At 33.0% G+C, this 27,172-nt stretch overlaps 2 protein-coding genes across 6 annotated transcripts; both read left to right on the top strand.

Annotated features, from left to right (window-relative positions):
- The first annotated feature begins 319 nt into the window (after positions 1 to 319).
- LOC139513663 (uncharacterized) lies at positions 320 to 13,557 on the top strand. 5 transcript variants are annotated; one of them, XM_071302355.1, is made up of 10 exons: positions 320 to 398; positions 2,737 to 3,315; positions 3,705 to 3,828; positions 5,649 to 5,745; positions 10,808 to 10,900; positions 11,142 to 11,277; positions 11,717 to 11,829; positions 12,060 to 12,125; positions 12,448 to 12,541; positions 13,172 to 13,557. In XM_071302355.1, exons 2-10 carry the CDS (start codon positions 2,805 to 2,807, stop codon positions 13,327 to 13,329), a joined length of 1,392 nt encoding a protein of 463 aa, XP_071158456.1. In that variant the 5' UTR covers positions 320 to 398; positions 2,737 to 2,804; the 3' UTR covers positions 13,330 to 13,557. The 5 variants fall into 5 exon arrangements, with proteins under 5 accessions (XP_071158456.1, XP_071158455.1, XP_071158457.1 ...); XM_071302354.1 differs by having other exon boundaries at positions 357 to 510; XM_071302356.1 differs by having other exon boundaries at positions 389 to 527.
- Positions 13,558 to 18,606: 5,049 nt separating this feature from the next.
- On the top strand, positions 18,607 to 25,069 carry LOC139513662 (uncharacterized). Its single transcript, XM_071302353.1, has 3 exons — positions 18,607 to 20,884; positions 22,144 to 22,440; positions 24,470 to 25,069. The coding sequence occupies exons 1-3, from the start codon at positions 19,411 to 19,413 to the stop codon at positions 24,793 to 24,795; spliced, it is 2,097 nt and encodes a 698-aa protein (XP_071158454.1). The 5' UTR covers positions 18,607 to 19,410; the 3' UTR covers positions 24,796 to 25,069.
- Positions 25,070 to 27,172: the final 2,103 nt, after the last annotated feature.

The raw sequence follows: 27,172 nt of genomic DNA, 5'->3' as shown, positions 1-27,172 counted from the left end.
TATATGTTTTTAAATTCGGTCAAAAGCTCCTTTGAGCTTGTGTTGCTTATTTGTACTTATGCCGAATCAAAATAAAGTTTTCTTATCTTTTCTTATCACGACTGGTTTACATTTTAATGAATTTCTATATTTGTAATATATTTATTATCTCTCTCTCTCTCTCTCTCTCTCTCTCTCTCTCTCTCTCTCTCTCTCTCTCTCTCTCTCTCTCTCTCTCTCCCCTCTCTCTCTCTCTCTCTCTCTCTCCTCTCTCTCTCTCTCTCTCTCTCTCTCTCTGTCAACTCTGACTCGTCTCTCCTACAGATAGGTCGGAATTTATTAGGGTCGAGTCCATGAGTGAAAACGAAAGTGAAACCGGATGTCAAATTACCAATTTGAAGAAATGAAAGTAGAAAAACGTAGGTTTTGATTTACACGAAAATAAAAGCATAATTTTGTTGAAGGGATAGTTTGAGGATCGATTATAGTCGTGAACAAGGATTTGTCAAAGATCAATTGACACGATCACAGGTTTTCTTTTACAATTTGTAATTACAGTAAGAATGTATCTGAGCTTTACAACATCAATTTATAAATTATTAGAATTAAACATGTTAAACAAAAGTGGCATCCCCAAGAATATCATCCTTACAAATGTCTCTTACTGTGATTTTTTTTTTTTTTTATAGTTGACATTTCTGGGTATTCACCCTTTCTACTGTCCACAGAGTTCGCGAAATCTTTTTTTCCCTGGTGGTCCTTGAAGAAAATCTACTGGTCCTCACTACTAATTTTATTGAAAAATACTAAAATTGTGTCAGTCCTATGCAAAATTTTGGTGGTAAAATCCTGAGGACTGACACTTCACGAACTCTGTGTCCATACACCTTATCGCTAATCCCGGCTGACCCGGCCGCTTGAACTTTTGACGCATAGAACAATCACTTTTCCATTGTGGCGTCAGATATTTTGTATTGTGACGTCAAAATTTTACGGGAACCTGTGTGATATCCAGTAATGGCGGACAAATAGCAATAAGGTGTATTGTTGTCCATAATCAAAAGGGAAAAAAACATCTCTAACACGAAACCTGTTGCCAGAAATAATAATTAGCAAATTACACAAATCTTTTTTTTTCACACCTTTTTGAATTGGTAAGATCAGTAAGATTTTTGTATTAACGAGTAACTCAGACTGTCACATAGAATTTGGACACAATACTGGTACAATACTGGAATACAATACTGGTACAAAAATTTTATGCCAGTATTGTGCACAATACTAGTATACCAGTATTGCGATCACCAACTACAGGAGATCTAATTGTATTACTTTATTCAGAAGCTGTAATTACATTGTATAACATATATGCCTTGGTCTATGTATTTACATCCCAGCTCCTTTGTTCTACCAGAGGTGATCTGATCCGGATCACCCCTACCAGATCACCCCAGCTTGAGTTTCTTTGTTTTGCATGCTTTCCTTTGTTCTGTAACATTTTGGCGGGAATTCCTAATCCACAATAAAACTTAGAATTATTTATTGAGAAAAGACACACTTTCAAAATTTATGTAGAAAAAATCCATTGTCTATGCTGGGACTCTAACTCAAAACCTTTAGCATATCAACCCACGACACATACTCCTAGACCAGGACAACTTCATACCATCTTTCAGTAATTTAACATATTTAAAGGAAGCAAGATATTTTCATAAGTGGAGGCGAGTAGGCAGACCTTTATTCAGTGGTATTTTAACCCTTTTCATGAATAAGTAAGTCAGAATAAGGCGAATTGTCAGACTGGTTGTACAATGGGATTTTACCGTTTTTCATAAGTGGGTTGAGTTTGTAAACAAGTGTGGGGCAATTTTTTAGAAAGTGGTGAATAAGTGAGGGCTGATTATCCAGTGGGGCGAGTTGACATGGTTTCATATGTTAGGGGGTCATAAAGGGTATATATTATATAGAAATATATAAAGTATATAATAATGGTTGTGTGGCATTATAAAGTAGGTTTTTCTTTTAAAATGAAATAGCTGGGATGTAAAATAGTTATCCCACCCGGACTTGGTGTGTTAGTGTTAGATCACCCTCTGGCCTCAGGCCATTGTGGGGATCTTACACTGACACACCACGTCCTCGTGGGATTACTATTACTTACACCCCAATAAACTATAAAAAGAGTCATTCAAATCTTAAATAAAGTGAGTGCTCGTTCACTCTGTCAGTGCACAGAGGTGTGCTTGCCTCATGGGTATATACTGTGAAAGTCAATTGTGATTAGTTTTGTTTATATTTTCATGTCCTATGAATATATAAAACTTGGTGCAATAGTTTAAAACAATGTTAATTTTTAAAAACATGTATTGATATTAAGATTGTAGATAGTACAAATTCCGTAACTACGTAATATGACGAAACTGTAAAAAACAAATTGTCAAAATCAATGTATTTATATATGAATATTAATATTGTATAACTAATCATGTTTAATAGATATAATTTTTACTGTATAATCTCCCTGGTTAAACAGTAACTAATTTACAGGGATACCCTACAGAATGCTGTGAGTCGAGTAAGTTGTAAACAGCAGAGAAATGTGCAATAAAAGATTTGTTTTATTAAAAAAAAAAGAAAAAAAAAAAAGATTTTTCTCTGAAGTTGTTTGGGATATAGAACTGACCATTTAAAGTTCATGTCAGTAAGGGAGACTAACTACATTGTTAAAAATTATCAAAAGAATATTTTTCTTTGTAGAAGAAAAGCTTGCTTTTACAGATTAAAAATTGTAGAGTTGAATTAGGCAAAACAGAAATTAAAGAAAAATGAGACGCAAAGACAGATTTAAAACTTCAGAAACAGACACGGTTAATGATTCATTAAATTGTACTTCGGAAGTAGAAAGTTGTCCAGATAGAGTAGCTGAAGAACTTGAAGAGTTATTACAAAGGGAGACAATATCACATCAGGAATACCAGAGACTAAGGAAAACAAATAGGTTACCAGATAATGCTGGTGTTTGTACTTTAACAAAGGATGAATCAGCAATATTACATGATGGAAATTTATGTTCATCTAGTAATGCAAAGCATTCACAATCACTCAATCCTTTTCCGTATAATGAACATGGAATCCCTGTTAATTGGACCAGTAATTGTGAACAAAGTATTTATGATATAGTGACATTAACCCCAGGAGAAAAAGAGTATGACTATATATGTGATGAAATGAAAAGTGCTGGCATTCAGATCACTAAAATTCAACGCTTAGAAAATATTCATCTTCTAGACAGATTCAAATCTGAAACAGAACATATAAAAAAACATCGGCAGTTAGGTAAGTATTAACTAACCCGATTTATTTCTCTTGAAAAACATAATTTACAATTTACATTTATGCATATGGTGCTTATTTTGTGAAATTTCTAATATACAAATGTATAGATGAGGACTTTTAGACATGGGGTTGCTCTCAACTGACAATTATAAGTTCTACCAAGAACCTGCATTGTAACAACTGAACTATTAGTACCTTTGTTATTAAAAGTTGAAACCACAGTATATTTAGAAAATTTGAAGTGCGATACATCTGCAGATGTAAGTGATTTTTTAATAAATAATATTAAGAGATTACAAAAGGGGAGCAACTCATGATTCAGAAAATTTATTTCTGCTATTTTCCATGTAGATCAATTTCTCTATTATAGAACTAGTTATTTTTTTCAGGGTTTAATATGAACATTAAATATTTATACCATGGTACAAAAGTTGACAAGTCTCGTGTTTGTGAAGAAGGATTAGATCAAAGGCTGAGTAGAATGGGCTTCTTCGGAAAAGGAATTTATTTTAGGTTTGTATGCTCTGACTTTTAAGGAAATTTTACAATTAATTTGACAATTAAAGATAGTCCTGATAATTTGAAAAGGACAGTTATTGGTAAAGAAATAAAATTGTTTGATAATTGTAATCCAATTTATTGAATTACAAATATATAAGAAATTGCATTTACCTTCAATATGAAGAATGTTATTTGATCTTCATTTGAATCTGCACTAAAACAAATAGTCATTCAAATAGTTTAAATAAAATGCAATTTCCTGCTTCTACTGGATGCTCTTTTCTCCTTCACAGCATTTGTAGACCTTTACTATAACAATAGATAGTATAAAAGATAAACATGGTTGTCTTAATAAATATAATTCTATAACATTGTGTCTTAATCACATGTAATCATTATTAAGTATGTAATTAATGTTGAGTGTTCTGCTCCTTGTGGGCCCTTTGATTAGCAATAGCAAATTTGTTTGTTTGCATGTTCTATTTCTTTTTAGCTCACCTGGCCCGAAGGGCCAAGTGAGCTTTTCCCATCACTTTGCGTCCGTCGTCCGTCGTCCGTCGTCGTCGTCCGTCGTCGTTAACTTTTACAAAAATCTTCTCCTCTGAAACTGCTTGGCCAAATTAAACCAAACTTGGCCACAATCATCATTGGGGTATCTAGTATAAAAAATGTGTGGCGTGACCCTGCCTACAAACTAAGATGGCCACCATGGCTAAAAATAGAACATAGGGGTAAAATGCAGTTTTTGGCTTATAACTCAAAAACCAAAGCATTTTGAGCAAATCTGACATGGGGTAAAATTGTTTATCAGGTCAAGATCTATCTGCCCTGAAATTTTCAGATGAATCAGACAATCCGTTGTTGGGATGCTGCCCCTGAATATGTAATTTTAAGGAAATTTTGCTGTTTTTGGTTATTATCTTGAATATTATTATAGATAAAGATAAACTGTAAACAGCAATAATGTTCAGCAAAGTAAGATTTACAAATAAATCAACATGACCGAAATGGTCAATTGACCCCTTTAGGAGTTATTGCCCTTTATAGTCAATTTTTAACCATTTTTCGTAAATCTTAGTTATCTTTTAGAAAAATCTCTGAAACTACTGGGCCAAATTAAACCAAACATGGTCACAATCATCATTGGGGTATCTAGTTATAAAAATGTGTCCGGTGACCCCGTGAACCAAACAAGATGGCTGCCATGGCTAAAAATAGAACAATGGGGGTAAAATGCAGTTTTTGGCTTATCACTCAAAAACCAAAGCATTTAGAGCAAATCTGACATGTGGAAAATTGTTCATCAGGTCAAAATTTATCTGCCCTGAAATTTTCAGATGAATGGGACAACCTGTTGTTGGGTTGCTGCCCCTGAATTGGTAATTTTAAGGAAATTTTGCTGTTTTTGGTTATTATCTTGAATATTATTATAGATAGAGATAAACTGTAAACAGCAATAATGTACAGCAAAGTAAGACCTAAAAAGAAGTCAACATGACCAAAATGGTCAATTAACCCCTAAGGAGTTATTGCCCTTTATATAGTCATTTTTTTTTAACAATTTTCACAAGATTTGTAAAATTTTACTAACATTTTCCACTGTAACTACTTGGTCAAGTTCATTATAGATAGAGATAATTGCAAGCAGCAAGAATGTTCAGTAAAGTAAGATCTACAAACACATCACCATCACCAAACCACAATTTTGTCTTGAATCAATCTGTGTCCTTTGTTTAGTATTCACATAGACCAAGGTGAGCGACACAGGCTCTTTAGAGCCTCTAGTTTCAATTGTTAGTTTGTTGATTTATTATTATTATTATTATTTTTAGTGACAATCCTTTGAAATGCATTCACTATGCAAAAGACAGTAAAGATTTAGAAGAGTCATACATACTCAAGTGTAGAGTTATTCTTGGAGAATCTAAGGTAAGTGTAGAGATATCTCCAATAAATCTTACTTCAGTGTAGAAATATCCCCAATAAATCTTACTTCAGTGTTCAGATATCCTCAATAAATCTTGTTTTACTTGAGTGTAGAGATATCCACAATAAATCTTTCTTCAGTGTTCAAATATCCTCAATGAATCATACTTCAGTGTTCAGATATCCTTAATAAATCTCGTTTTACTTCAGTGTTGAGATATCCACAATAGATCTTACTTCAGTGATCAGATATCCTCAATAAATCTTTTTTTACTTCAGTGTAGAGATATCCCCAATAGATCTTACTTCAGTGTTCAGATATCCCCAATAAATCTTACTTCAGTGTAGAGATATCTCCAACAAATCTTACTTCAGTGTTCAGATATCCTCAATAAATCTTGTTTTACTTCAGTGTTGAGATATCCTCAATAAGTCTTACTTCAGTGTTCAGATATCCTCAATAAATATTAATTCAGTGTAGAGATATCCCCAATAAGTCTTTCTTCAGTGTAGAGATATCCTCAATAAATCTTACTTCAGTGTTGAGATATCCCCAATAAATCTTGTTCAGTGTAGAGATATTCCCAGCAAATCTTACTTCAGTGTTCAGATATCCCCAATAAATCTTACTTCAGTGTAGAGATATCCCCAACAAATCTTACCTCAGTGTTCAGATATCCTCAATAAATCTTGTTTTACTTCAGTGTTCAGATATCCTCAATAAGTCCTACTTCAGTGTTCAGATATCCCCAATAAATATTACTTCAGTGTAGAGATGCCCAATAAGTCTTTCTTCAGTGTTGAGATATCTACAATAAGTCTTACTTCAGTGTTCATATATTCTCAATAAATCTTACTTCAGTGTTCAGATATCCTCAATAAATCTTTCTTCAGTTTCAAGATATCCTCAATAAGTCTTACTGCAGTGTTGAGATATCCTCAAAAAATCTTTCTTCAATGTTGAGATATCCTCAATAAATCTTACTTCAGTGTTCAGATATCCTCAATAAATCCTACTTCAGTGTTCAGATATCCTCAATAAATCTTTCTTCAGTTTAAAGATATCCTCAATAAGTTACTTCAGTGTTGAGATATCCTCAAAAAATCTTTCTTCAGTGTTGAGATATCCACAATAAGTCTTTCTTCAGTGTACAGATATCCCCAATAAGTCTTACTTCTGTGTTCAGATATCCTCAATAAATCTTTCTTCAGTTTATAGATATCCTCAATGAATCATACTTCAGTGTAGAGATATCCTCACTAAATTAACTTCAGTATCATACTTTAGTGTACAGATATCCTCAATAAATCATACTTCAGTGTATAGGATGATGACCAAAGTCGGGTTGATGAAATTTTAATGGTCAAAAATGGTATACGGCTATATCATATATCATTGGATATGGAAATATGTGTACTTTGAGATTCTTCTGAAAATTATTTCAAAACATACTTATAATTGAATTTTTACAATGTCATGACGATTTCTATTAAATTATATTGTATTTTAAAGGAATATTAATCATTTTAAGATAAACTAACAACTTTAAAAGTATATGTTTTATGATAGAACAGCCTTTTAGTCGTTTGAAAATGGAGAAAGTTTCGATTATTCAATCCCAAATTAAGTGACCTAAGATAATATTTTGTTTTCTATGCAGGTTAATTTAACATAGCACTAAATATACGTAACTTCAATCAGTAATACAAACCTCAAATGACTTTTGTAATGTGGGAACAATATTATGATGTTCTGACCCTTGGCTGGAATACTATATGTCCATAAGTGGAAGGTTTAGCAAATCTGGAATGTCAGTATTGGTCCATAGTGGTTAAAGAACACAACAAAATTCTTAGGCCACGAATTCTATAATAATATTGCAAATATGAATGTTAAACTTCGGACATTTAACGTGTTGTGTGCATTGTAAAAGAGTGGTGGTCAAATGTGTGTGTACTACATATAGCGGGCTTTTATCCAGCATCATTGGACATCAATTTCAAATCATTTCGTCATTGCAAAATACATTTTTGGCCATATCAATCTATAAATTGGGGACATACACGTCTGAAAGATCAGAGCATCTCTACAACAAATATCAATTGAACCCTGTATTGAAAAACTAACGTCGTGTCCTGCTGCTTGCAACTCAAAATATCTCTAAACAAAAGTCAAGAAAAAACCAATCCCTGATCGGCAGTATACACTAGCTATGATCACATGACTGTAGTATGCAGAATATTCCTGATTGTTGTGGTCATTGTGCCTTACAGTCTGGTCTGTATAATGGATTTGATATCTGAACTAGGGTTAGCATTTTTATTGCACTGCTGTCGGTACTTTCTTCTGTGAATGTTCTTGTGATTCAGAATACAGTGGCTGTATGACTAATAAGCATTAGACAGCCTATACTTAAATGTTTTGTTTAAGAAAATGAAATTCCTTGTCTTGGTTGTAGTTTTTTTTCCAATAGATACAAGCATATGAAAGAGAGACGAAATATACCTCAGGGACATTAAAGTCATAAGTCGAAATTAAACCGAAAATGTCATGGCCAAAAAAAGGAAAACCCCCACAGACAAACAATAGTTCACAGAGCACAACCTTTGATAGCCGTGACTTCGATTTCTTGACTTAGGACCGGCTGCTATTTTTATCTGTATGTCTAAAAGAAACATTAGAGGCAACAGTAGTTTACCGATGTTTATGTTTATAAACAAAAGCTTGGGAAATTCCAAAAGTTTCAAAAAAGAGTTCAGTTTTGTTTCATCAACCTTGTAGCCTGTGTCATGCGAATCAAAAGTATCAATATGTTACAAACAGAAATGTAACACAAATTAATTGCAAATTTTCAGATCTGATCTGATACGTAGTATCTAAACATCTTCAACTGCAAAAGATGTTGCTAGTGAGTTGGGTCATGACAGAGCTTATAGGTAACATTATTCGTGATACAGTGTTATCAAATTTATTTTGTGTCTATTTCAGTCGCCAGTACTTCTTCATAATTTTAAAAGTACATGTCACAAAAAAGTTTCCACATACGACACTCAGATGTCACAATTGAAACAGAATCTACTTAACCTTCCGGGGGCACGCGAGATAACCCTTATAGTTTTTATTATGTATCATGTTGATCTTTGGTGGTCTATGTATAGTTTTGTAGAATATTGTTTGTCATTTACGTTGTTCTTCGACTTTTACCATGCGGTTTTGATATTATTGTCGACTAATATGTTTGAATATCCCTCAAAGTCTGCTGCCTGTTTTAAGTAGTCAGTGGTACATCCCTGTTCATGAAGTCTGTATTGACCCAACATGCACGAACGGAAGGTATCATTTGAGATATGTGCACATTATACGATAGCGCAGAGGTGTGTAGTACATTGAGACATTAGGAAATTGACAATTGGAAAGTTAAAATCGCCCTCTTAAGTTTTTCATAGATTTTTGTTTGTAGTCGTTAATATGTCTCAATATCAAAGAAAGGGTCAAGATATGAAGCAAACATTCTAGTTTCTGTAGCATCCTTTATCAAAAGCTAACTAGGAAATACAAATACTGACTGACTGATGTGTGGGTAAAAGAGAGACAGGAAAACTTCAATATATTTGAATTTAAAATCAAAGAACTAATTAAGCAAAATGGTTTTCTTTAGGTCTTTGAAAAGGTCTAAAGGCATTTCAAATTGCAGTGCGAACTGTAAATACCATTATGTTATGTAGACTTATGCATCATTTGTATCTACTTTTATTATAAACAATTTTCAAACGATTACAATGAACCATTATAATAGATGTACATCTGTGAATGAACTAAAGTCACAATCATCCACGTAATTTCGGGTAAATTTCATCATTACACCAATCAACTTTGTCAAAATACCTTGATTTACTGTAAGTGGTAAAATTAATCAATTATTCCACTTCGGCAGTTAAGAAAATAAAATTATTTAAGGGATTAAACTTAATGTTTGCTTAATTTGAAATATTGAAGCAAAGATTTAACGGACTTTCTGGTTTTATAATCTTATTTTGGATTTTGTCGGATCCCTATTTCTTAATTAAACAACTGAAACACTTAATTTGCCTCTTATGTAATTAAATCATATTAACACAACATTAAAAAATAATTAAGGACACCAAAATAATTCAACAAAACAATAAAACATCAACAGAAACAATAAATATCATGTCCAAAATATTACATGAAAACTATGTATTCAGCCCAATCATGGACGGGACACAACTATCCAGATTTTTTTAAGAGTAAATAATTGAATAACAGAGATTTTTGCAAGTTTAAAAAATATCGATTTAAACTATCTTACCTCATGAAAACATGTGTACATGAAAAGAAAAATTGCAGTTCTATTTATACTTTATAGTAAATACGATATAATCCATTCATCAGCGATTTATTGTATGATGTTGGAATCAGGTAAAACACAAAATGTCCCTGTTTACAGTAGTTTTTACCTTCATAATTTGTCATCAAATGGCTTTCAGAAATATCTTTTTCGCCTAATGCATAAAGCATTATGTCTGATGTTTAAATAAAACAAAAAAGAAAGATATTCGAGGACAGCTTTTGAATAAAAAGCCAAACTGCATGCCACTAATGATCTGTAAAGTCAAATTTGCTGACTAAAAGCTTAATTAAATTAAAAAAAACTGCACCATACAACTTTTTGACGACCAATCTTAAATTCAAGTAAAATCATTTTTCTAGGACTGTGCCAATTTTTAGCCGTATACCATGAAGTGAAATTAAACTCTTTTATTAATCGACATTTTCCTATTCTGTCACTGCACTAGTAGAGATATCCTCAATAAATTCAATGAGGTTACTTAATTTTGTAAAAATGCAATATTTTGGGGCCAAAACGGAGTCTTACTGAACCTACTCCTTTGTTGTTCACAAGTACCCCTGAAATCAACGAAAATTGGTATCAAACGAATAATAATGAGTCCATAGTAGCATCATTGAGACAGCAACCCAAACACAATAAATCAAGAGGACACACTACATGTAGGTCTGATTATTATTGTTTTATTTTAACAGCATTTTCCAAAAGGGGAATATGATACAACTTTACAGAGAGAGCCAGAGAAACCTAATGTAAAGACTGGATGGAGGTTTTATGATTCTGTTGTGGTAAGAAATCCTTTGGGTACCTCTTACAAATAAACAAATTAAAGCCTTTTTATTCTTTAAACAAACTGTTTGCTTATGTTCAAGTTGATATGTATTAAAAAAAACATTATCCATTCCTATTTGAAAAAAATATTATAACTATAGTAACTTAATGATCATTGAAGTGAAACGATTTTGTTAAAATGCAGAAAGATATTATATTAAAAAAAAGACATAAAAAACAATGATTTTTATATTACAGGGATGCCCTAGAGATTACAATGAATTTGTAGTATATGAGAATAGGCGTGCTATGATAGAGTATATCATATCATTTCAACTCGATTCAAAAGGAGATGAAGAACTGAAAACACTATCACCTAGTCCTTTCAATGGTAGTAAGTCTAACATTACAGTTAGTAAATCACTGTCTATACACACAGAACAGTGTTGTATTAGATTGTCTACCTTGATTTTAACATATAAACATTGATTTAGTCAGGTCATGCTTGTCAAGATGCATAATTTTTACTTATATTGAGCAGTGCTATGTTATAAATAGAGCTTTTTGCCATTATATGGTATCAATTATACAGCATATATTTGCTAATAATGGTCAGTTTCCACAAAACATGGTCTTAAAGATCATTTAGTTTCAGAATCATATCTTATAAATAAAAAGGAGGGAAGGGAGATAACAAACACTAACATTCTTTTTATTTAATATAAGTCAAAGTTTAGTTAAAAGTTTGATGGTATACCTGATCAAGGGATGAAGAAAAATTATACATAGATCACTTAAAATGTCTGTAAATGTCAAACTTTGGTTTATTTTAGATTTAGAGACTGTGGCAGATGATACCCATAGTGATAAGATAGAAGAAATAAGGGAGACAATCAGAAGGAAACGCTGTATAGAGAAAGGAGAAGAATATATTCCCCCAGATGAGGTACATACAGAAAGTTTAGATTTATGATAGCATCATAAAACTTTTGATATTGGAACATTTTGAATTTTTGTTTAAAAATCAAATGAGTGCCAGATTAATTAAGAGACAGTAGAAAATTCTAGTTGTAATTCCCACTGTTACTTGTCAATCTCCTTTCAGCATATTTCTATGGGCACAATGGTTTTTTAAAGATTTGTGTTGAAATCATTATTTGTTTTGTACATTATTAGGATAAAAAGAGAAAGGACAGAGACCTATATCTCAGATTACAGCAACTCCATAAAGGAGATTCTAAGGTTTGCATTTTGTAATACATTATAATCATGATAATGGTCATGTTTTATTTAACCTTTCAAATGGCATTTGAAAATATGTACCAAAAACTGTTTTTTTTATGGAAGTGTCTTTTATTTATTTTTTATTTTATTTTTTTTTTGGGGGGGGGGGGGGAGGGGGAAAGCTATTTTTACTTTTTGATTTACCTTGAAGATAAATATATCATTATGTTCTAAAATTTAACAACATCAAATATCTCAGTTTTATCCTTACAGCTGAAAGCTAGGCACCTGTCTGTATCACATGTAACAACAATAAATTGATAAGTTTTTGTAATTTCAGAGTGATGTCAAGGAATCATTAGAGGTAAATGAAGAGAGAACTGGTAGCATACAACCACATAAAGAGAAACTGGATAGCATACAATCAAATGATGGTAAATATTGTCAAAAAATGTTGACTGTTGATCTCCAAGTATAATTCTCCTATCACAGTTGGTTTTCTTTCTATTCCACTTTTGGTTTTTCTGTGAGTTGCAGAAAAGTCTGTATCCTGAATTAGATTAAAGTAAAAATGAAATAAAATCATTTTCTTCAACATGACTTGTTATGAAATAACAGACTAAAATAATTACTTTTTGTCTTGTTTCAAAATTCCAATAGGGAACAATTGTTTTTTGATAACTAAAGTATAGAATTTGTGGCTATAATATTAACTTCTAAAACATATTATATTATATTGTAGCAATACTGGAAACAGGTGATTGTCACATAGCTAAGTTGTTGTTTGTGTAAGGGGAGACAATCTTATTGTTTGTGTAAGGGGAGATAATCTTATTAATGTATTATAAACATTTGATACCAGTTACTTGTATATTGTTGATTGACTATTGATTGAGCTATAGATGTAGAAATATATTAGGAGCTCTAAGCAACATAACTATGCATTTAAAGAAAAGTTTTTTTCTGAGGAACTTACTTGGGTGGTTGTTTTCAAACCAGCTGCAAAATCCAGTGAACTATTATATGATTATAACAATAAATATAGTCATCTTGTTTGTTTGTAGATGATATAGACCCTATAGAAGAAGTAATTGATTCTTTAGTAACAGACTTTCTCGTTGTGACAAATACAGACAATATAGAAGCTGCTAAATACTATATAGAGAGATCACAAATGGATGTAGATAAAGCTATAACTATGTATTATGAAGAAATGTTATGATAGAAAAATCAAAAATATCAAGTTTATATATATATTGCTATAGTGCACCATGCAATGAAAGACTTAATTGGTTAATTTCCAAAACTGATACTAATTTGTGCCACTTATTTTTTTGTATTTGTTGAATTCAAATGTGTGACTGAAAATGCTGTGAAACAAAGGAAGAAACATAGGGGAAGAAACATAGGGGAAGAAATTTCATGGAATAAAATGAGAAATTCAGAAGCAGGATGAATTGATTTTTTTTCTCAATTTTCCCTAAAATAAATCAGTAGTTAAAAGTTATGATTAGCTCACCTGGCCTTAAAGGTCTTCAATTATTCGTCATCTGTTAAATGTTGGACACTTTTTGAAAAAATCTTTTTGAAACTACTGAGTCAAATGTTAGTATTTAGTTTTAAAATTGTATTCAGGGATTTGATCAATTAACAAACATGATTGCTGTTGATAAAAATAGAATATACAATGTATAGGTAAAATACAGTTTATATGCTAATATCTACAAAACTAGAGCAGATAGCAGGGGCATTTCTAGGATATTTGGACTTTTTTTTTGCAAAAAAAATTAGATTAATAAATGAAATGCACTCATGTAACAGTTGCCGACTTGGAGCATGTATATTTATAGTTAAAGTGTCAGAGTTTGACATTTTTTATGCTGAATTTCCTCCATTAGTTGTTTATGATATATTCAAATGATTGGATGGATCTTAACAGCATCGGGGAAGATGTAGAATAGCCATTTGGGAAGTGTCACACAAAACAACCATTTCATGTTTAGAATCACCTACATGTACTGTTTTGGTTGTTTAAAAAATGTGTCCAAGACGCCTTGAGAGGATTTTAAGGTCTTTGGACGCTTTTGTTTTGACAATTTCACTTTATCACATGATCAACAATTGATACTAATTGCAGAGTCAAATATGGCGGAGAAACAAAATTTTATGGATAGGGGAATCAGTATAAAAAGAAATCAGAGTATGTGTTTAATTCATGAATATTTTTTTTGAAAAGGGGGTATAGGCCCATAACCACTTCACCTAGACCCACCCGATAGAGCAAATCTGCAATGGGTTAAAAAGATCAAAATTTCTTGGTCTAGTTGGTGTTGAATATTCAGAAAACTGGACATATAAAGATTTAGTAAAATCAAAATTTTTGGCTATTAAAAATCTGTAAAAAAAAAGGTGGTAAGAGATGATCTGACATTGACAAATTAATTAGGAGGTTAAAGTCCTTATGTGTAATTTTTGGGATACGATTGCTTTTAAGCAATCTGTAGACTTATACCATTGACTCAGGGCCATGCCCTCACGTCAACTGTTTTATTCTAAACATCAAGGAACATCTCAGATTCTTGAGATTGTCTTGCTTTAAATGGTATAAAAAACAAAAGGATTGAATTTAAACAACTGTCCTATAATGTTCTTCTCATAATCTTCATGTTTATATATTTCCCTTGACTTTTATGCGTCTTTTTAACAACACGGAAAATCAGAATTAGGCAGTATTTATATTTAGTGGTTTTATAAATTTAGAAACACGTCACAGGGAATTCCCCAGTTTTGATAACATGCGAGAGTTCTCTGAATTCTGATCGATTAATCAAATTCTGTCATATAAGAACTGAAGTGGAGTTTTCTTATATGGCACCATTATGAAACTGATATTTGATATTGTACTTCCATAAAGAAATGGAGGTCGTTTAATTAACATTGAATATACGTCCTTGCTACAAATCACAAGTCTAGGGTTTGTTTAGATAATTATATGCATTCGTATAGTTTTCTTGACTTGAAGGGGTATCAGATTGAATGGTTGCTCTGGATTCCCCACTCCATTGATTAATTTAAAACTCACAAGATCCTTTCTATGTCTGTCTGCTATTGAGGGTTATTGTTGTTGCATAACTTTAAATCATATGCATCATTTAAATTAAAATAAATGTAGTCCACAACGTAAAGGTGTAACTGGAACACCCCTTCAGCCAAAGTGGAGTCTTCCATATTATTGCTTCGAGTTGTCTCCCTTCCGTAAGTAACTTTCGTCAAACGACGATACATTCCATGAGAAAAATTAACTTGTTCTGTCGATAGACGTCGTATTATATTAAAACCGATTGCAATTTAAACAGAGGAATGTGTACAGAAAGGAGTCATGCCCACTGACCCAAAGGAAATTAAATATTTAAAGAGTTAGGAATGGGGTTCCACCTAGAATTCACGTAGGAAAATAGGTGATAAGGTACGAAGTGAAATACCTTCTCTCACTCTCAGTCACTGCTGTGGAAAGTCAACTTCGAATTGATAGTACAAAAATAAAATACAACAAGTGCATTGTTCATACACTCGTATCGAGGATTGGCTATTTTTAAAGTTAAATAACTTTTCAGATTACGTAAATTACATTTCACGAGTATTTTACACGTGCAGTTGAATTATTTTTGAAAATAATACTAATACATGTATCAATGAAAACAATGGCAATCGTATCCCTCAGAGCAATCTGCTCTTTGATTAGAAAATTTGTACAACCTGATTTGAAGTTTTTACTCCAGAAATGTTATTTGGCTACAGAAATGTTATTTTTTGGGGCAAATTTCACAGATTTGTTTTAATTTCCTGAAAAATATAGCAGATAGAGAGAAATTTGTAATAGTATAAATGACATATTTCTGCATATTTTACAGATTAGTGCTCTTGGGAATAAACATATTTCCAATAGAGAACTGACAAATAGTTCACACTGACATCTGCATCCTTCATTCATCAGTGCAAAGTTGTATTGTGCCATTAAAAAAAACATGTGGCTTAAGGTGTATAAACATCACAACCACCCCCATTTAAACAGGGGAAACTAAAATGTGGAATATTTTCACAAATAGAATAGTTATGACAAAGCTATTTTACTCCAGTAATTAAGGATTTCCTATGACACTGTGACCATGAATCTATGGTAGTATCCCTGTAACAGTTTACGTAAAGTTAGCTACTGTGACCATTGTTGTATGTATAACTCATTGTAACCATGTATCTATGTTTACATTCCTATGAATGTATGGTTAAACCACTGTGACCATGTATGTATGGTTAACCATTGTAACCATTTATGATGGTGAAACCAATGGCCATGAATGTATGGTTTTACCACTGATTATGTATGTATAGTACACCACTGTAACCATTGGTTTATAGTTCCGACACTGTGACTATGGTTTCATCCCTTTGACAATTTATGTATGGTTAAACCATTGTGACTATGTATTCATGGTTATACCACTGTGACCATGTATCTATGGTTACATCCCTGTCACCATTTATGTATGGTTAAACCACTGTGACCATGAATCTATGGCTACACCACTGTGACCCTTATTCTATGGTTAAACCAATGTGCCCAGGACTGTTTACTGTTTAGTTTCACCACTGTGACTATGCATGTTTAGTTACACCACTGTGAATATGCATGTTTAGTTACATCACTGTGATCATGCATGTTTAGTTACACCGCTGTGACTATGCATGTTTAGTTACACTGTTTAGTTACTCCACTGTGTCCATGACTGTTTAGTTACACCACAGTGACTATGCATGTTTAGTTGCACCACTGTGGTTATGCATGTTAAGTTTCACCACTGAGACTATGCATGTTTAGTTACACCACTGTGAATATGCATGTTTAGTTACACCACAGTGACTATGCATGTTTAGTTGCACCACTGTGGTTATGCCTGTTAAGTTTCACCACTGAGACTATGCATGTTTAGTTACACCACTGTGAATATGCATGTTTAGTTACACCACTGTGATCATGCATGTTCAGTTACACCGCTGTGATTATGCATGTTAAGTTACACTGTTCAGTTACCCACTGTGACTATGCATGTTAAGTTTCACCATTGAGACTATGTTTGTATAGTTACACCACTAGGATCCTACATGTATAGTATTAACACCACTATGACCTTGCATATATGTTTACACCACTGTGACCATAATGTATGGTTAAACCGATGTGTCCATGAATGAAAGTTATATCACTGTAATCGTGAATGTATAGTTGCACCCTTCTTACCATGAATGTATGAGTTAACCATTGTGACCTGCAATAAATGGTTACACCTCTGTGATATTGTTTGTATGGTTAAACCAGTGACCATGAATATATGGTATAACCCTTGCGACTCTGAAGGAATGATTACACCACTGTGACCTTGAATGTATGATTATACCATTATGACATGTATATGGTTAAACCACTATGATCTTGCATGTATTGAGAAACTTCTGTGACCACTAATGTATGGTTTTACCACTGTGATTATGTTTATGTTGTCAATGCCACTTTCTGGGCAAAATAAATAAATTGTTCTTAAAAGCTGATATTATTGATTGGGTGAGGACTTTTTTTTATGCCCCTCTTTTATTGTCAAGAGCCAAATATTACAGACATTTTCAGGTCGAGAATAAGATTTCTTTTAAATCATATGGGTATGAACTCTGCTTCGTACCAGTAAGTCACGTTATGTCGGATTTTTAACCTGCTATCATAATGATATGCAAGATGTGTCAAATTTTTGAACGTTTTTGCTTCTCTTGGATATTTCGCTACAATTAGTTGTAAACATATAATCAGTGATATATAAATATTTTATTAAAAATTAATTTGAAGTGGAAATCGGAGACACTTGCATCCCGTGAATGCGCATATGGCTTATACCACAAAATAGACTGCGATGCGTTTAGTTTGGCCTCGACTGTTGCTTCTAGCTAGCCTATTAAGTGGTTGTCTTGAAGTGAAGTTAAGGGATAAGTATGTCCTGCTTATGGATACGAAGTCTCTGTAATATCAAGACTTATGAAGGTCGTACGGTACCCTAAAGCTGCTTAAATCGGCTTCATTTTGGAATTGTTGGATAGTTGTCTTATTAGCAATTATACCACATCTTCTTTGTTTATATTCTACAGTGCCTCACAGCGACAACACTAGCTAACTAGGGTCTTGAATATACTACGCTCAATTGTAACTTATATTTTAGTCCGATGTCAGTATATATTGTCCGCAACTAAATTTCCAGGTCCTTAATATTTCTGTAAAAAAATGAACATGTCCTTTATTTTACTATTTTACATTTCTGCCAGAAATATTTATTACCTTGTGAGCCAGCACATTAAGCTGGTTTAGTACAAATCAGGATACCATGATACTGCATTGTCCCTTCATAATAAATATGTTCTTGTCACGAATATGAATTTAATTTGACACTGGACATTATAAAGTCACGAGTACGAACTTAATTTGCCAATGTACTTTATAAACAGCCTTCCAACATCATCATCATTATTTTTTTTTAACTATTTTTGAAAAATAAAATAAAATTGTATATTAAAGATATGCAGAGTACATCCATTTAAACACTCTCAGTGTTTATAGTACTTGTCTTTGTTAACGCTGCTAGTAATATTTCATCTGAAACATAAACAAAAGATGTTAAAAGTGTTTGATACAATGAACAGGTTCACTTGAATGACCAAAATGCATTTGAAATACAACAAACTATGTGTAATTAGCATACCTAAGTTAATGAAAATAAGTGAAACACTGTAAAGGTATGCGATCTTTAAGAAGTGCTTATCTTCACAGAATCTAATCAGATGATTAGACAGAGACGATCAGATTTCTCAACACATAGGTGTATTCTTATCTTGTGATTAATTCATCTGATGCTGAATTCATTATATGTGGTTTTAATAAGACATTAATTGTGCATGAAATTGAAAGTGTAATATAACACTAGATGACGTCGTTCCGAAGATATCACTAAAATGACCGAGGAGAACTAATTTAGTGACCCTTTAGAAACAATGGATCTATTAAGTAATATGTGTTGAGTAATTTGAAAGGATCATCATAGTCGAGGTGCTTTAACCTCTGATCGTGACGTATTTCCTCGTGGTCAATTTTCTACTTGAAACTTGAAACGCGGTTGCTTCTGTTATGATACTTTCCTGTGTTAAATTAATATAATTCAATAACATACATACACCCAGTGAACTAAAACGTCTTTGATACAGGATAAACATGGACGTTTACGCTAATATCATAAGCATTGTTGTATTCCTTGGAATTATTAGCATACGGGCACAGTCCGTGGAAACATCCTATTCTGGACTAACAAGCTTCCAACAGCTTGACAGGACTGTGGTAGATTCTATGTTAAAAATCGTCGACGATAAGTTTGATTCTCTTAGTGAACGGATATCATCTTTAGAAAGGTCAGTTAACGGATTGCAGTATTATAATGTAAGACAATTCAAAATAGTCAATTCAAATCTAAATTCTGTCAACAAAGTATTACAAGCAATGAATTCGCAAGTGGGATTGATGGATGTCGAAAACAAAGGTGTAAAGATATCTGTAGATTTGATGAAGCAAGATTTAAAAGCAGTTGAGAAAACCAATAATTTGATGTTTGATGCCATGGAACAAAACTTTAATTATCTAAATAAAGGATTCACAGAGAAACTGGAAAGCCTTCAAAGTATGGTTTCTGTGATTAATCGGTCCTCTGATGAAATAGCACAGAAAATGCAAAACGGATTACCGCGTAATATTATACAAGAAGTAAGAGAACCTAACTGCTCAAACATTCTTGAAAAGTTTGAAGAAAAGGTAGATATTGTGATGAATAACACTCTTAGTAGCTTAAAGTACATGCAAGACGAATCTACAAATAAAAAAACCTTACAGGTCATGAATGGGTTGACTGTAACTTTGAAAAGCTTGAATGATGATGTTAAACGAACAATGTCTTACTACTATCATACGGGTGATTTGGTTGAGAGGATCGTTGGTGCCACGGAAACAGTTGCCGAAGACCAAACAAGTATTCGCGACGATCTACGGGAATTTCTGGAGAAGCAGACTAATATAACGAACTGTAGCCACCAATATAAAGCTGTACCGACCTCAACCAATCCTCCTAAAGTATCTAATCACAGACTGTCAGAACAAGTGTCCAAATGTGAAATTCCTGTACATGCTATTACTGAATTTAAACAAGTATTAAAAAATGGATCACAATTAGTGGAACTGGTTACAGATTTGGCCCAAACTAGTCAGATTTCTCTGAAAACAACCGTTGTTGAACTTCTGAAAGAGGTTCATCGTTTAAAGGAAAGTCAGAAAACCGATACCAATCACCAAAGCCCACCGACCGTCAATGGATTTATTGAGTATGACTTTGAGTTGTTGTTAAATGCTACAAAGGGAGTATTACAGATGATAGAGGCGGTGGCGTCTAACACGCGGTGGATTCCTTACATCTTTCATAATTTACAATTTGTAGAAGTGCAAGTTAATCATACATTAGCCAATTCTGTGAACATACAGGGTGTTCTAGACGGTCTCGGTGACTTTAAAGGCAGCGGTAATTCAGGAATGGAGAAATTCGCTGCAGTTGAAAACTTCACCAGAATGTTTAACTACATCTATCAGTCAGCTACCAAGCTCGAACGTTTGACCCCGTCATTGACCCGATTATTAGGAGAACCAGGTATCTATTTACTAACTTGCCATCAGTATATTAGTTTTCTCTTTAATAAAAATCGTCTGAGTGTTTTGATGATAAAAATGTAAGCAAGTATAATATATATATATATAGTCCTAACTTCAACATGAGCAAAACACATACTGCGTTGCAGGCTTTGAAAGGCATAAAAGACATAAAAAATGTTTGATATTCCGAGTAAATAACAAACAAAAAAACAACTGATTTATGTATACCATGTATACAAAAAAAACAGAAAAAAAACCAAACGAAAAACAAATCAATCTAATTTTGATATATATAAATATATACATGATATACTTATCCTGTATCCAAGCTTTGCTTATATTAATACAAGGCATGTTAGCAAAGCATGGACACAGGAGTCTGGATCTATATGTATATCAATCAGATTTAAAACAAACATGATAAAAAGTGACCAAAGACAACCACCGATTCACAGGGTCCTGAATTGAGACATGCTCATATCGAATGTGTGGTGTTGTCCATATGTTTAACTCAGTTGAAAAGGGTTCGACTTTTCAGATAGACTTGAAGCTCAAACAAAATTTAGAATACAAACATAAAAACGAAATTATAAGCCATTTCTGCTAAACACATGACAAATGCTTTTGATAATTGGTTTCATCATACTGTGAATCACATACCATCAAACGGTACCTTTGGCCTTTTCAATTAACAGTGACCTTTACCTTTAAAAATTTTAATTTCATGATTTGTTAATTTTGTGATAATGATGATATTGTGCCTCATATACTTTTCAAATAAAGCCCTACAGCATTAAAAGTGAGTGTGTTGACTAGACCAGTGGGCGGTACGATGTGAAAGCCAGTCTGGAACTGCAACTGGAGTATGACATTACCAATTGTAAACACTAGACAAAGAGCAGACCAATATTCCACATATAAACAAACCAAAAAGACAAATCGTATATATTCCTTAAGTATGTCTTTTGTTTTGGTGACTATATGTTGACCTCCACATTTCAGTTTAATTTACTTATATGTGGCAACGGGTTGCTGTCTTAGCTTAGATAAGTATTTGTAACTGGCATTGCCATACTCCGGTTGCAGTTCCAGACTTACTGTAATATCGTACCGGCAACTATTGTGAAACACGTGATATTATCATAACCATCGATACAAGATAAATTTGTAAGAGATTTCATTAAAATTATGATAGATTTGTAGTGTATATCAATGCAGAATATAATAACTGAGTTATCGAATTTTCTTGTTTTGCAGAACCTTTTATTGTTTTAAACGGAGGTGCCAGAGACAACGAAGGGCGCGTAGAAATTTACAAGAAGGGCAAATGGGGAACTCTTTGTGGGAGGTTCGGCCACATTGAGGCAGCCTATATTTGTCGCCACCTTGGATACATGGGAGGAAATTCGGCGGGAAATGGTCACTTCGGTAGTGGAAGTGGAATGTTCTGGAAAATGAATGTTAGCTGTCTATATACAAGACAATGTGATATTGTAAATCCAATGATCCATTCTGAGCACTGTGACCACAAACAAGACTTCGCAGTCATCTGTGGTAAGTAACGTATAATTAAAGAGTCACACAGGAACAACTGGTTGTATTATAGGTACATGTATACCACTTTTATAATACATGCAGGATGAAAACAGTTTGTTCTTGTTTGATTGTTGTTTTGTAGCTTCAAATGAGGTGTATTTTTCGAGTAAAGCGTAGATTGGATATCATATGTAAATATATTTATCATATACTTAGACTAAATAACATATAGATTTTACCGTATGATAATAGCATTAAATTGACGTAAATTCCATATTTTTTGAATTGGTGCTTAGCGGGCTGATATGAAAAGTTTATCACATGCTTCGATTGTTATCACATGCCTTTCCGTAACGTTATCACATGGCATTCCGGTAATACTCGGCCAATTCCGGAAAATACACCTCAGTGCTACGTTTTCAGTGAAAAACATTACAAAGTAGTGTACAAAACAATTACTTGAATACTGGAAAGTATATTGTTTAAAATAATAATAATAAAAAAAAAAAAAAACCAAACAAATTATTTAATAAATGCATTTTTTAAAGTTTTTCTGAAACATAATTTAGAAAGTTTCTTTAAAAAGTTGACTTTTCCAAACAATGATCATTATGTGTATTGTTGAATTATTTTTTTTGTAGATTCGTCCATATTATAATGATTTTTTTTCCCTCTCTCTGTTGAGGCATACGATAGAAAGATTTGATATTGAATGTATCAAATTTTAGGTCCGACGGCCGTGAACTTTTTTACTCTTTAAACTTCGGGAACCACGTAAAAGGATCAATATATGAATCTGTTATTTTTCTCTACTGTTGAAGCATATGATAAAAAGATCATAACATGTCATTTTTCATATCGCATGTATTATCAGCCCTCGGGCAATATCAGCCCTCGAGCCATGCGGCTCTTGGGCTGATATTGAACCTAGGGCTGATAATACATGCGATATGAAAAATGCCATGTAATAATCTGATATTATCGTCCGACGTTTTTCACCATTGTTGAAACATATGATAAAAATTTCGATTTTTCATATCAGATGTATTATCAGCCCTCGGTCAATATCACCCCTTGGGTTGTCGGCTTTCGGGGTAATAATACATCGGATATGAAAAATGCCATGTAATAATCTGATAATATTGTCCGGTCTCGCTCGGTAGTAACATGTCGTATTTTCAATCTTGTCCAGTCATGGTCAGTACTAGTCTGACGTAGTTTACAAATATTATTTGGAACAAAATCCTATAAGTTATTTTGACTGAAAAATGAACAAAACCAAAGACGAACATATGCAATACCAGACTAATTAATCAGTTGTGTATGAACATGTAGTATTCGTGTTAGGTTACCAGGTCTTATACATTAATTTAACTCTAAAGGGGTAAGTTTTGATAAGAAAATTATTTATTTGTTTTGCAATACAATGTATATTAAAAAGTGTATGTTTTGGTAGACCTTTGAATAAATGAGACCATCACATTGCAATTAATAAATAGAAATGAAATAGTGGTCGTGTAAGTGATATATTTTAATTAGATGTAGTCCGTGTTGGAGTGTGGTATTTCTTTTTTGTAATATAAACATTGAAATAAAGAAAAATATGCCGCAGCATGATCTCATTGACGTATCCTGGAAGTCCGTTCATTCACTCCAAATAGTCGAAATACCGTAGTTTAAAGTTTTCACTTATAACACAGTAATAGAAAATTTAATTTATCAAAACTGAATTCGATAATTTTATGATAATTCTACATCCAATTTATTGCGCAAAACATAATATAATATAAGTCTTCAACTTGAGTTTAAATAAGAACTGTGTATCTTTATAAGTCAAATTTATCTCTTGTCATTGATATAACGTATGAATAAAAAGTTATCGTAAATGAGACAACCAATTGGCCAACAGCACACAACACTAAACTACATTTATCCTAGTATTCGACTTATGGGTTTCGATATTGTGAAGTTCTCTAAATCGGTAAGAGTCTAGATGCCAATGTTTTACTAAATTATTTTGCAATTTTTCCTTTTATTTTAATTTTAGACCACATGGTTCGATTAAGAGTAGACGATGAATCCAATAGCAGAAACGCTGGTTATCTAGAAATTCATCACATGGATCAATGGTCACGGGTTTGTTCAACTAACTGGTCAGCGGAAAACTCGCGAGTTGTTTGTAGGCAGTTAGGATATGAAGATGGTGTTCTATCCTCGCCCAGTGATGAACATGTACTGACCACAGAGGTTGTTGCTGTTATGAACAAAGTGAATTGTACAGGAACTGAAATCAGATTGGACGAATGTAAATACGGCGGTTGGTCTCCTAATCTATGTCCGTCAAAAACATTTGTTCATTTGACTTGCTCTTGAGAACAATATTATAAGAACGAACTAAGAAAATCATTTTAATAATCCGAGTCTTTTTTAGAGAAACGTACACATTGGTTGGTAGCGGACATTACTGTGTTCTAACAGATTGTTGTTTAGATATATCTACATGCACTATAGTGTGAAAGCAGTGTATTTCATCTTCATTTCATCTGGCACCAGTCGTACGAACTATTTCCCGCCCTTTCCCACAAATTGATAAAATGCTATTTTAAAAATTTGTCATCTATAAATAAATAAATCGTCTTTTAGTTTCTTGTATGATCTTGTCAAATGTTTGGCTACTATCAATTTCTTAATATCCAGATATATACAGAAAATAACCATATCAATCAGAAACATTTGTATCAATGTATAATTACAGTACATATATGTTTCATCAGAATCCATTATTTTGACTGAAGCCCTCCATGCAATATTATTTTATTTGCGTATAAAATACAACAGCTATGACTGCACTTCACTGTGGCGGCGGCGCCCGCCCGCCCGCCCGTGCTCTCTGTGACAATGTTACTAATTTATTGAAAAAAAACGGAAATTTTGTATATTTTCAGGGTTATAGCATACAAATGTAATTATAAGAATTGAATGCTTCTTCATATATTTTTTGTACGTTTGAACGTTTTTGAAAGAACATCCCATTAAATATGTTAAGGTCAACACTTTAACACCCCAATAAGATTACAAAAAGAAACATTCACGTCTTAAAATAAAACCAGTTTCAGTGAAAGTTTCAGGTGATTGGTATAGACATACACTATTGGTTATTGTCTAAAATCTACGTCGAGGACGGTGACGGGTCATTACCAGAATGTTCGGAAGCAATAGTGCTTGGGGACGTTTAGGAACATAAACCGTAACAAACAAAATGATATTAATTTACAGGGATCAAGTCGTTATTCATGATATATTAATATTTTTTAATATGCCGATTGCTGTATCCATGGTTATGTCATTTTGCCATATTCTAATTTCAAGGTCTATTTTACTGGTAAGTTTTTCATGGCATGGTTATCATTGTAAACAGATACTTAGATACATTGTATACATGTCTCTGTTGTAAAATATGGTGCAACAATATTTGGTCGACAAATATGTGTTATTTGACTTGACTGCAGTGGCAAATATTACTTACATATGCAGGACAAGAACAAAGTAACAATTGATTCACTAGGTAGGTCCTGTAATATAGGGTTCTACTGGCATGACGAGTCCGGAATTGATGTCTTTTACAACAATCACTGAAACTCAGGTCAGATAAATAATAGCACTTTAAAACATACAAAAAAAACCAACTGAACATTGACCAATGAACCATGAAAATAAGGTCAAGGACAGACGATTATTGACAGACAGACATGTAAACCTTACAACCCTTCCATATACCAGATATGGTTGTCCTATTGCTTGAAAAACGGACCAAACCAAGTAACATTAACATTGGTCACTGATTCATAAAATGAAGTCGAGGTCAGGTGTATCCTGGCTGACGGACATGTAGACGTTGCAAGGAACCCATATACCAAATATGATTATCCTATTACTAATAATAAGTGAGAAATTCACATGGCTGAAAAAACTCATTTTATATAATGAGTCGTTGAACCACGAAAATGAGGTCAAGGACATGAGGCATATGACAGACGAAAACTTCCCCGTAACACAAGGTATCTGCATACCTTCTTAGATATAAAGCTTTATACAAATAGTTTATGCCGCCACTGCCGGATAGTAATACCTTTGTCGAAGATTTATCGCACATCGAAAACTTGACTAAAGTCCGTATTCAGAGTCGAGGAGGCTGTGATACGTTTGATGTCTCTTCACGACAAATATGTTGTTAATTGCGAGGACAAGTTTCAATCACTAGTATGTAAATCTTATTACTACGAGTGTATTGTTAAAGAATAAGGAATAATTCAACATTCGGATAATCCACGTACAAAAACGTAACCTTTGAAAGGGATGATATCTTGAAAAACTACAAGTCTTTCGTTGTCTATTGAATGTTTTAAAGTGCAAAAAAATATGAGGACTTACTTTGTTAGTAGTGGAAACATAAACTTCACGAGGCTCCTCACAAACAACGGTACATTTCAAGCTCGTCTGTATGTTCTACCAAGGAATTGTTCGTTAGATTACCAAATGTTGTGTCCGTGTAAGAAGGATTATAGAATTACCGTGACACTGTTTACCCGCGTAGTGCATTAAACATATGTGGAATCTTAGGACCTCAAAAGAATTTCTGGAACAATTTAAATCTCTGTCATTCTTAAACAAATATTCCATCAAAATCTTAGATCTTCACAGCCTTTACATCTTGAACACCACCATAACTCATGAAAAATTAAAAACCTGT

This window comes from Mytilus edulis, chromosome 2 (assembly GCF_963676685.1).
Source record: "Mytilus edulis chromosome 2, xbMytEdul2.2, whole genome shotgun sequence".
Taxonomy (NCBI): Eukaryota; Metazoa; Mollusca; class Bivalvia; order Mytilida; family Mytilidae; genus Mytilus; species Mytilus edulis.
Note: the sequence above shows the minus strand (reverse complement) of the source record. Positions and strands in the feature narration are given on the sequence as shown.